The 11,600-nt window shown below is 46.2% G+C and overlaps 1 protein-coding gene across 2 annotated transcripts; it reads left to right on the top strand.

Annotated features, from left to right (window-relative positions):
* The first annotated feature begins 659 nt into the window (after positions 1 to 659).
* LOC121661003 (trifunctional purine biosynthetic protein adenosine-3-like) lies at positions 660 to 10,241 on the top strand. Of its 2 annotated transcripts, XM_042020649.1 has the most exons (11): positions 660 to 719; positions 855 to 953; positions 3,078 to 3,228; positions 3,969 to 4,064; positions 4,452 to 4,626; positions 6,438 to 6,549; positions 6,997 to 7,056; positions 7,926 to 8,051; positions 8,639 to 8,726; positions 9,503 to 9,588; positions 10,029 to 10,241. In XM_042020649.1, exons 3-11 carry the CDS (start codon positions 3,084 to 3,086, stop codon positions 10,224 to 10,226), a joined length of 1,086 nt encoding a protein of 361 aa, XP_041876583.1. In that variant the 5' UTR covers positions 660 to 719; positions 855 to 953; positions 3,078 to 3,083; the 3' UTR covers positions 10,227 to 10,241. The 2 variants fall into 2 exon arrangements, with proteins under 2 accessions (XP_041876583.1, XP_041876584.1); XM_042020650.1 differs by lacking the exon at positions 660 to 719 and having other exon boundaries at positions 757 to 953; positions 3,043 to 3,228.
* Positions 10,242 to 11,600: the final 1,359 nt, after the last annotated feature.

Raw genomic sequence — 11,600 nt, 5'->3', positions numbered from 1 at the left:
AAACGCTCCTGGAGCTCTGGCAGCCTCGGGGCCGTGCCCATTCCCTGGGGAGCCTGGGCAGTGCCCAGCAGCCTCTGGGGGAAGAACCTTTCCCTAAAATCCAACCTAACCCTGCCCTGGCCCAGCTCCAGCCGCTCCCTGGCTGCTGTCCCTGTCCCCGGGAGAAGAAAAGGCTGGGAACGTTGCAGCTTGCCAGATGTTAACCAGAGGAATTCAGTCTATCCTGGATGGATTTGGCTGTCCAAGATGATGGAGTAGGAATCACTGGAGAATAAAGTAACAGTTCTTATGTGTGTTGTACTTCTGGCACTGCTTGTATTGAATTTGTAAAGGTAAAAAGGGCTGTAATGAAGGGGGGGGCACATTCCAGTGTGTGCTGGATAGTAAAATAACCTTTATTTATACATTTCAAGCTGTGTTCCGTGAGAAATAACAGGTCTGTGTGTGCAGGTTTGGCTGGAGTGTTTCTGTGGAGCTGGACACTGTACCAGTTGTGCTTTGTCTCCATCTCTGAGGTCCTTCCCCTGGCAGGGGATATAAAGTTGCTCTGGCATGGGATCTGAGTGAGGAGCGCAGCTTTGTGACACATTGTAGCGGGGTTGTATTTTTTCCCTAGAGTTGAATCCTATTTCCACGGTCAGACGGTCTGTTGGGAGGAGCTATTTGTGCTGTTAACGAAGGAAGACGGAGACAGAGGAGGAGGATCCACGGTGTTGAGGGTGTGGGGAGGACTTGAAGGGTGGGAGGCACTGAGGGGATGCTGCTGGTCATCCGCCAGTGAGGGTGGAGGATCAAGGGGGACAGGGCAGCTGCAGGTCTGGCTGCCTCTTTCACTTCCTTATCCTTAGCTTTAGGAGATCAGAAATCATTTCGATCTGAAGCAGGAACTGGAGGAAGATCCTTCTGGAGGACTTCTTAGCCTTTTGTGCAGGCAAACAGCAGGGTCTGACACGGTAAGGGAAAATAATTCCAGTGAGATGTCCCTCTCCACAGCGTTTCCTCCAGGACCAACTATCCTTCCAGCATGCTCTGTCCCTGTCTTCAGCCTTCCCTCCTGGACCAACTGACTCACCAAATTTCCTCTCTTCCAGCACGCTTTTGCTTGGCTTTGCAAAAAACATCCTTAGTGTCCTCACTGGGAGGTGGAATGGAAAAGTGGATTTTTCCCAAAGTACTGGGGGCACTGCCCGCTTTCACTCTTCTTCCCAGTTCAGAACTTTAATTCATTCTGCTTTAGAAAACTTATGGAATTGTGAAATTATTGGCGGGGGGGGGTGTGGTGTGTGGAATTGCTTTTAAAACCACTTTCCTTTTTATTGATGACTGTTGCACCGTATTGGAGCCTCGAAGGGAACGTCGGTGCTTTTGTTAGAGACAGAGCAGTTGTAACTCATTATCTTCACCTTCACAGCCACTTCCAGCGATTATTTGTCAGGCAGTGACAAAAGGAAGGATAAAGCCTGACACCCTGGATTGTTACCCAACATGATGCCTAAGAAAAGTCTTTTGCAAGGAAATCTGTCCCTGGTAGAGCATTAAGCACATGCTCTGTGTTTGTACACCTAGAGCACAACAGCTAAAATTGAAAATCAAATAACTCCCAAAATTCTGCAGTTCTCAGGGCTGGGCTGTGAGAATTCCTGACATCGTACTTGGGCAATTCAAGAATGATGAAATAGACAGAGTTAAATTGGATTTTGTAGTGGGTTAAGGTGGTGGAATCCTGTCTCAGGATCCCCAAGCGTGATTCTTGATGTATCACAGTTCTATGAACATCTTGCCTGGAATGTTCTCCCTCAGTGTCACCATTTAGCTCCCGTTTGCCTTTGGAAGCTGCGCAATGAATTAAACCCAGAGGTTGTGATTCCTCAGGAGAGCGCAGCGGAACTTGCTGGTGTCTGTGGTATCTTTAATTTATGATCTCTCTCCTGGGTAAGGACTGGTTTCTCCATTAGCACCTCCCTTAAAGGTCATGCTCTGGGGTGGATATTTCTCCCTGACATTTGTCCACATTCAGCACACAGGGAGAAATTAAGTTTGCAGATATGACCTATGATAACATATCTGAAATAAAGCAAAACAAATCTGCCGGGAAATATCGCTGAGGAACTGCTTGAAATGTCAGTGTCAGTGAGATGAACAGTTGTCTTTTTACTGAATGTGCTGCTCTGCTGAAGTGTCCTCCTAGCAATTGTCAGTGTATAAAGTCTGTCCTGAAATCTGCCTTTGCCATTTACTGCCGAGAATGTCTGCACTCTTAAAAGCTTCTAGACCAACCACAGCATTCAGACTCAAATATATTTATTAAATATAAAGGAGTTAAGTAATTAAATTTTCATTTTTGTATATTTATTATATATTTATTCGTTATCGATGAGCTATATATGACATATATTATATACGTATGATACATATGATTATATATGATATATATGATAAACCAAATTGCCCAATCAAAATTTATAAAGAAATGACATTTATTATGAGACCAAAATATCGGTCTCTGTAGGGTCTGATTACATTCCAGTTTTATACATAATAGCACGAATTACATACTTTATTTATAACAATATATGTATGACTTCGTTCTGTTGTATATATTTGATTATTGTTTATTATAATTTCATTTAATTCGTTTATATAATTGTATATTTGTATAGAAATAAATACATCCATAACATATAGAAGATATAAAAATATTTTTCTAGAGCATTTGTATGACACTTTTAGTCCTGTCCTGCGTAGTTGTGCAAAGAACCTGATGAGACATACTCAAGGCAAGATTACTTCATGTCTGTGGGTGCTTAAGAAATGAAATCTTGACTCTGCTGGAACAAGTGGGGACAATTCCCCGTGGATTTGTTGTCAGTATTTAAACCAGATGTGACCGATGCGTCCATCCAGTGGCACTGCTGGCACAGCCACCGTGACCCGTAGCCTACAAGCACCTTTCTGACACAAACTGGGTTAATATTACTTAAAAGCTGTAGCAGTGAGATGGAATTCCTCTGTTGTTGCTTCTTTTGGCCCGGGTTTGTGAAGTCGGTGGTGCTCCAGGGGCTGCCTGTGCTTCCCAGGGGCCCATGGCCGAGCGGGTGCTGGTGATCGGCAGCGGAGGCAGAGAACACGCCCTGGCCTGGAAGCTGGCCCAGTCCCCACACGTGAAACACGTGTTTGTGGCCCCGGGAAATGCAGGGACAGCTGACAATGGAAAAATCTCCAATTCAGGTAAAAAGGGCGGGTTCAAATCCTGGGCCGAGCAACCAGTGCTGCAGCAACTGAGACAAACCCACTGGGGAGGTAGCAGTTGCTCTTCTTTTACTGGTGCCACAAATGACTGAAGGCGCAGATTTATTTTTTATTGTATGTTTTGTTTCTGGATTTCAGAGCTGCCTCCTAAAACTCCCTGCTCTATTTATTTTTAGCCTTGCTTCTTAAACTAGTGAGGCTCATACGAGACCGTATTTCTAAACAACATCTCTTCCACTTTTGTGCTTGAATTCAGTGACCAATTCCAGTGAAATTTAACCCAGGAACAGAGGGCCCAAAGTTCTTAATTCTGAATAGAAACATCTCTGTGTCTGCCCAGGCTGCTCAGCTAAATTTAGCTACATCATCCAATGCTTTGAATAAATCTCTACTCAGCTGTTGAAATTGAGTTTCTTTCCAAACTTCAAGTTTTATTTTTCAAACTTGTTATTGTTGTGATAAACAGCTTTTAATAATATATCTTGATTACATGTGGCAAATAAATCAGTTAGGAGATGTGTATTAAAAAGAGTAGTGCAAATTGGAGTTGTTCCCTGTTCCTTTTGGACTCTGTTATTATCACATTGATGTTTCAATTTGCCCTTTGTGGGCTCTTTCATGATTTTAATCACACTTTTAGGGAGATGGAAAAAAGATATTCTCATCTCCTGTTCCTTTTTAGGCTTTACAGTGATCATTTAATTATCTTTCCTTTTCAGCTGTATTAGTGAGCAATCACACTATTGTTACCCAGTTCTGCAAAGATCATAACATTGGGCTTGTGTTAGTTGGCCCAGAAGCTCTTTTGGCAGCTGGTAAGTTAATCAAAGACTTAAATAAACCTAAGTTGACCAAAAAAAAAGTGTAAAAACGAGATGAAAATATTATAATGTGATAAACATAATATAATAATATAATATAATAATATCAAATAATATAATTAGGTTGACAGAAAAAATCGGCACCTTGAATTCTGCTTTAAAATGGGGAGGGGAGGGTAACTGTGAGAGTGCTTAGTAACTAAAGAGCCTTAAAACTGCAGGCTGAGAAGGGTCGGTGGATATTCAGAACCTCGTTTTAAGGATGAATGAATTATCTGAGACAAAGGAAAGCGTAACAAAGGTGTGATGGGAATTTCCTTTTGTCAATGGCTCGATGTCCCCAAGGAGCCCCCTTGGTGCTTGTGCTATTTCTGTGATCAGGGATTGTTGATGACCTGAGGGCAGCAGGAGTTCGGTGCTTTGGGCCCTCTGCCAGGGCAGCCCAGCTGGCCTCCAACAGCAGCTCCAGCAAAGCCTTCCTGGATCGGCACGGGATCGCCACGGCCCGCTGGAAAGCCTTCAGCAACCCGCAGGAAGCCTGTAGGTTCATCATCAGGTAAATGTGCTGCCACTGGGGCTCCTCTGAGAGTCAGTTGTGCCTGTGGCCTTCACTTAGGGCTCGGGAACTTCTCAGCTCTTGTTCTTCTCCAGAAGGTGCTGAATTAATGAGCTCTGTAATTAGAGACAGGTAATGAAGGTGCAGGTGTGGAGCTGCTGGAGCCCCTCTGCTCTGGAGCCAGGCTGGCAGAGCTGGGGGTGCTCAGCTGGGGAAGAGAAGGCTCCAGGGAGAGCTCAGAGCCCCTCCAGGGCCTAAAGGGGCTCCAGGAGAGCTGCAGAGGGACTGGGGACAAGGCATGGAGGGCCAGGAGCCAGGGAATGGCTTCCCAGTGCCAGAGGGCAGGGCTGGATGGGAGATTGGGCAGGAATTGTTCCCTGGGAGGGTGGGCAGGCCCTGGCACAGGGTGCCCAGAGCAGCTGGGGCTGCCCCTGGATCCCTGGCAGTGCCCAAGGCCAGGCTGGACATTGGGGCTGGGAGCAGCCTGGCACAGTGGGAGGTGTCCCTGCCCATGGCAGGGGTGGGGCTGGATGGGCTTTAAGGTCCTTCCAACATACACATTCCATGATTCCATGATTCTGTGAACTGCAGCAGGTTGATTTTTCTGTTCTGAGATCCCAGCTCTTCTTTCTTTCCATCTACTCCTTCAGGATGCTCGATAAGCCATTTAAAAGACAAAAAATTATAATGGAGAAAAATATTTCAATGAATCTTTCTGTTAGTTAAGGGTTAATTATCATTTCTACCCAGACAGATACAGCAAAATGCTCTCTGATGGTGATTTGGAAGGTTCTGGTCAAATATTCGTAACTAAAGAAAACGGTTCCATTTCTGTGCCTGTGGGTTGTGTTCCCAGGCTCCTTGTCTTTGCTGGCAAGTGTTCCGTGTGGGATAAACTCATGGAACCTGCAGGGTTTTTCTGATTAAAACCAACCTTTTCCCTGGTCTCGCTCTGTAACAATGTCCAGTTTGTGTTGCTGCCCCATGGAGACAAGGCCAACACCTTCTCTGCCTGTCAGCAAGCGCAAGGCTCCAAAGGGAGAACTGTCCCAGGTCTGCACAGCGAGATGGGGAGGAAGGGAGCCTGGTGTGAGCCTGCCTGGGTATAAACTGGGGGTGAGCTTTAACCTAATGGAAATCATAGTGTGGGAAGGAGAGGAAGGTGTTCTTTCAGGAAACAGGAAATCTGTGTGCAGAATCAGCCCTTCAAAAAATGTTTTGTTTGGCTGTTCACGAGCCAGACGGTGACTGGGTAAAGTTAAAATTCATTAATTAACATGGTGATGCTCTGTTCTTTTTTAATGTCTGGATTTAGTTTGTGTTTCAGACTAAGTGGGGAAATTCGGGAGGTAGAGTGGGATAAGATTTAACAGATCCTTTACGTGCCAGACCTGACTCAGCCTTAACCTCACAACCCCGAGTGTTTAATGGGATTGTGAGCTGTAATGTGGTGTTGTAAAACTACAAATCACCAAGGAGTTCATCTTTCCAAGCCTATGGCAGGAATAAAATAACAGCCTGGGGAGAAACTGGGAGGTGTTAAAAGTTCAGTGACCTATCCAAGGATATCCATTGAGTTGGTGTCAGAACCAACAGCAGAATTCCTGCATTTCTTGTTCCCAGAGGGCTCCGGGTCCTTCACCTGCGGGACAGGATGGGCTAGCAGGGAATGTGTTTTCCTGATGGGTTATTCTTCAATCCCTTGGGGAAAAAAGGGAGGCTGTGGGAGGCATTCAGGAGCAAACTGCTGATTTCCCTGGATCCCCTGGATGCAGTAGGGATGCCTGACCCCCACTCTGCTTTCCTTAAAGCACTGACTTTCCTGCGCGAGTGGTGCGGGCGCGGGGTCCAGCGGCCAGGAAAGAAGTGACCATTGCAGCCAGCAAGGAGGAGGCCTGCAGAGCTGTCCAGGAGATTATGCAGGTGGAGAAATCCTTAATTAATCCCTGGCAATCCAAGTCTTGGTGTTCTGTACTCTGGGAGTTTGTAATTCTAGCTACAGGAGACAAGTGCTTTTGGGAGAAACTTGTTCATTCGACTCAGGAATTTCCCTGGGTCTCCTCAGATTCCTCCTGTGTGCCTCAGGCAGAGCCTGGAGGTTTTGTGACTGAACTCCTGTTCCAGCCTTGAGTCCCACTGCCCTGCCTCTCCAAATTTTAATTTTTCCTTGTCTCCCAGGCCTGATAAGGAGTATTTCAGTGTTGCCTTCTTAGGTCCAAATGAAATTCCATTGGCCTTCCCCACTGGCATTCAAGCAAGCTGGCACTTCCCACATACATTGATTTTTCTGTTAAAAGAAAATGAAGAGAGGATTTAGGCAGTGGATTCATGTCTGCTAAATGGGGATTTACTTTGTTTTGTTTTTTATAGGACAGAATGTTTGGAGAGATGGTTGTTATTGAAGAACTGCTCCAAGGGGAAGAACTTTCTGTATGTGATTGATGGTGTGATGTTGTGCTTTTACTCTTTGGCATTATTGCTGTGCTTCTGCAGACACACCCAAGTTTATTGTTTCAAATTTCAAATGGGTTTTTTTTGTTTATTTGCACTTTGAGAAATATAAATATATTGCATATATATAACATGCAATCTAAGCCCTGTATCGTGCTAATCAATGCATATTGTTAGTAGATTTTTCTTCTACATTAACAATGATATTGCTTTTATGGTGATTATTTTAGGGGGGAAATGATTTTTTTTTTCCCTAAAGTGACCCAAAACATGTTTTTATGGACTTTGCCTTGGTAATTCTTATTACATCAATAACTTTGTGCTAATATTTAGTGCCTCTTTTAGACTATTCACATGCCAGAGGACTGGTGTGTGTCCATGCGACTGACAGGTCAAAATCGGATTCATCAAAAGGGAATTGTAATGAGAGCCACCATTTTTCTTGGTTATTTAAACATGAGAAAGAAACAATGATTCCCTCAGGCCAATGAGCTTGTAGCAGAAATAAATGGATTCTTTACTCAGAGGGTGGGCAGGCCCTGGCACAGGGTGCCCAGAGCAGCTGGGGCTGCCCCTGGATCCCTGGCAGTGCCCAAGGCCAGGCTGGACATTGGGGCTTGGAGCAGCCTGGGACAGTGGGAGGTGTCCCTGCCATGGCAGGGGTGGCACTGGATGGGCTTTAGTGTCCCTTGCAGTCTGGGCTTCTGCAATTCCTCCATTTCCCAGCAGAACTGAGCGTCAGCCTGTGCCCAGCAGTGCTGTCCCTTGGGCCAGGCCATTGTGGCCTCTTGTGGCCATTGTGGCTGCTGTCACCGCTGTCACCGCTGTGCCCGTGTCTCTCCCCGCAGTGCTCCTGTTTCACCGACGGTGTCACCGTGGCCTCCATGCCCCCGGCTCAGCCCCACAAGCGGCTGCTGGACGGGGACCAGGGCCCCAGCACTGCCGGGATGGGAGCCTATTGCCCCGTGCCTCAGGTACGGCCCCTGCTGCCCCCCAGCCTCTGCTCAGCACAGCCCCTTTAGGGCCCCCTCTGCTGCCATCCCGGTGTCTCCTGGAGTGGATTCCAAGGCTCAAACCTTAACAGGCATTCTTTGGAGTTTAATCAGCCCCTGTTCTCTGGAGCAGCTCTCCTTTACCTCTTCCCTTACTCCTAAACTTGGTGTTCCTCTGCTCCCATTCACATCACGTCAAAAACCCCTGCAGAATTCCCTGTGTGCCTGGGACCTTTGTGCTGTGAACATAACCTGGGGGTTCTTGTTGGTTCTTAAAGCACTGCTCTAAATAAGCTGCTCCAACACATCAGTGTGGGTTTGTCCAAGGACAGAAACACTCTGACTGTGTTCAGCCCAGGCTGACAGTCCCAGACCTCCTTAAAAACCACCCAAACCACCTCGGGAGGCAGAGGAGTGGAATTTCCATCCTCCAGGCAGCAGCATCCCGAGGGAAGGAGCAGGGTTGGGCTGGGACAGCAGCAAAGAGCTCAGGCATCTGCTCACTCCAGGCCTCCCAGCAAGGCCAGCAGATGCCAGCACTGCCTCAGTGGGTTTGATTTGGTTGTCAGGTTCCCGAAGCTCTTCTAGAGCAAATCAGGGGTGCAATCCTCCAGCACGTCGTGGACAGCATGAGACAAGAAGGAGCAGCCTATGTAGGTGAGTGAGCACCTGAAAGCCAAGGTAAGCCCCTATCCAGGTCAGTTCCATTGTCAGAGGCTGCTTCTGAGTTCCAGATGCTATTTGTATAAAAAAACCCAGCAGCGGGTCATTTTTCATGCAATGTTAAGCCTCACTCATTTGGTTCACAGCTCTTTGTTTGGGAGAGAACTTTGGTCTTTTCTCCTTAAAGCACAATGATTTTATTAAATATTTTTAAATAAAACAGATTTATTTGCAGTTCAGGGCATAACAGATACTTCAGTCCTGCTGTACTGCTCACTCCTACATACAACAATGTCCATTTTCTTCAGGTCTTTATCCAGAGGCTATTTTGGAAAAGGCAGGTGATGCCCACAGGTGTCACATAATGCCAAGGGCTGCTGTTGGACTGAAGAGATCTCAGACCTCTAAAAGCTGGGATCCAACCCACATCTTTAGTTTCTGCTTTTTGGGGCCTTTTTTTACAATGCCTGAGTAAGAGTGGAGTGGGAGCTGAGTAAGAACGGAGTTGGGTGCAGGATGCCAGAGAACCTTTGCTTTGTGGGGTTTGAAATGTGGTGCCCTGTTCTCAGGTGGCTGCTTCTCACTTTTGCGGGTATTGAGGAATTATTATGACTTGCATCTAAGTGCTTGCAGGACCCTTGCTCCTAATGCCTTCTGATTTGCAGAAATGAATCCCAAACTCCAAAATGCTCTGTTTAATTTAAAGAAGTTCTTGAAAGAAAGAAAGAAATGTTTAAGTTCATTTGCTTGGCTGTGCTCTTTGTGTCCAGGTGTGCTGCAAACAGGTTTGATGCTGACCAAAGAGGGGGTGAAGATTTTAAACTTTAAATGCCAGTTTGGGGATCCCCAGTGCCAGGTGAGTGAAACACACTGGAAAATTAAAGATGCTCCATTCTTTTACCTCTTACTGTTGTAGTTTATTTCTAGGGAAAGATCTGGATGTGAACATCTTAGACAATGTCTGAGGTAACTTAAAATTTTGGCTCATCAGCTCCTGTGAATTATTAGTTAAAGGTTTTAAGTTAAAACACTGTCCCTCAGATTCTGTGGTTCTGGATAGAAGCAGAATGGGAGGGGCCTAAATTCATGTTCCTTCTACATAAGCTCACACCTTGTGTTTCTAAATTAATGACTGGTGCCAAAAGATGCTGCAAATGGAATGCTCACCCAGAGTTTCCAAATCTACTGGCTTGGCATACACAGGTTTTATTCCACCAATTGAATTTTCCCTAAGGTGAATTTCAGCAAGCCAGCAAAATAAAAGTTAACGTCCATCACTCTGAAAACTTTCTACAGGTAATTCTCCCTCTGCTTAAAAATGATTTTTATGAAGTGATTCAAGCAACAATTGATGGCAAACTCTGCAGCTCCATGCCAGCCTGGTCAGAGAACAGAACTGCTGTGTGTGTGGTCATGGCCAGCCCAGGATACCCAGGAGACTGTGACAAAGGCATGGAGGTAACAGGTAACTCTGGCAGGTTGTTCGCTATTTAATTACAGCCTAGTCCTTCCGTGGGTTTGGATCTCCCTCTGCTCCCAGAGGTCTGTACAGCTCCCCTGGATCCCCCTCTGAGCCTGCCTTGCTCCTTGCTCCTGGTCCTTGGGGCAGGAATGCTCCTCACTGAGATCTCTCACCTGCAGCGTTAAATCTGCTCTCAGCTGCTGCTGCTGCTGCTGTGACAAGGAGGTGATGGGGAAGGATGGAACTGTGTCATCCTGCAGCAGCTGTGCCCCGGCCATGGGGAGCACTGGCACAGAGTGCCAGGAGCCTGAGGCAGTGCTGGCAGCACAGCCTGCCTTTCCTGCCTGGGGCCAGGAGGCCACGTGGACTCAGCCAGAGCCCGACCTGAGGGACAGGATGGGACCTGAGGGGCTGTGACCTTTGAAACAGGAGCGCTGCAGCCTCCTCCATCTGCCCTGGGATCACCAGAGTGGGACACCTTCCTCACAGGGCCCCAGGGGCTGGGGAAGGTGGGCACAGGGATATTCGGTATTCACACAGGTATTCAAGATTAACTTAGATACTAGATATAGGTGTTCAATATTCATATAGGTATTCAAGATTAACTTAGATACTAGATATAGGTGTTCAATATTCATATAGGTATTCAAGATTAACTTAGATATTAGATATAGGTGTTCAATATTAACTCAGATATTAGATATAGGTGTTCAATATTCATATAGGTATTCAATATCAACTTAGATTTTAGAGATAGATATTCAATATTCATATAGGTATTCAATATTAACTTAGATTTTAGACACAGATATTCAGGATTCATACAGGCATTCAACATTAATTTAGATATCAATATCCATTTGGGTAATGGATATATCAGAATCCCTTGAGCCCATGGCAAGGAGAAAACTCTGCTTGGTTTTCATTTTCCCAGGTGGTGGCAGCAGTTCCTCCTCTTCCCTTATCCTCCCCTCCAAACAGGAATCTAAAAAAAACCCCAAAACCCTGAACAGTTTTGCTTCCCTGTGTCAGACCTGTGAGTGTTTGTGGGGTACCAGCTCCAGGTGTTTGTAGGGAATTGTGTTGAGTGGGCAGGAGGGAATAGTGGGGGAGTGCTGAGGTAACATCAGCATTGATGGTTTAATGTTAGGGAGAGGGGAGAATCCAGACAGGAAATGGCTGTGGATTGTGATTTCCTGTAGGAAAGCCCTGCACAGATTATTCCCAGTTCCCAGAGAGAGCACAGCTTTCCTGGCACAGGGTAGGGATATGTCCTCTGGTGGCTTCTGGATCCCTTATTTCTGTTCCTGTGTGATTTCTTTGTTTATGTTTGGGCTGCCCCAGATCCATGGACATGTAGGAGAGAGGCCAGAGGAGGCACCAGGATGAGCAGAGGGATGGAGCAG

This window comes from Corvus kubaryi, unplaced genomic scaffold (assembly GCF_017639235.1).
Source record: "Corvus kubaryi isolate FWS band 111438036 unplaced genomic scaffold, C.kubaryi_AGA036_p1.0 37036, whole genome shotgun sequence".
Classification (NCBI taxonomy): domain Eukaryota; kingdom Metazoa; phylum Chordata; class Aves; order Passeriformes; family Corvidae; genus Corvus; species Corvus kubaryi.
The sequence above is the reverse complement of the archived record's forward strand: the minus strand, read 5'-3'. Positions and strand labels throughout refer to the sequence as shown.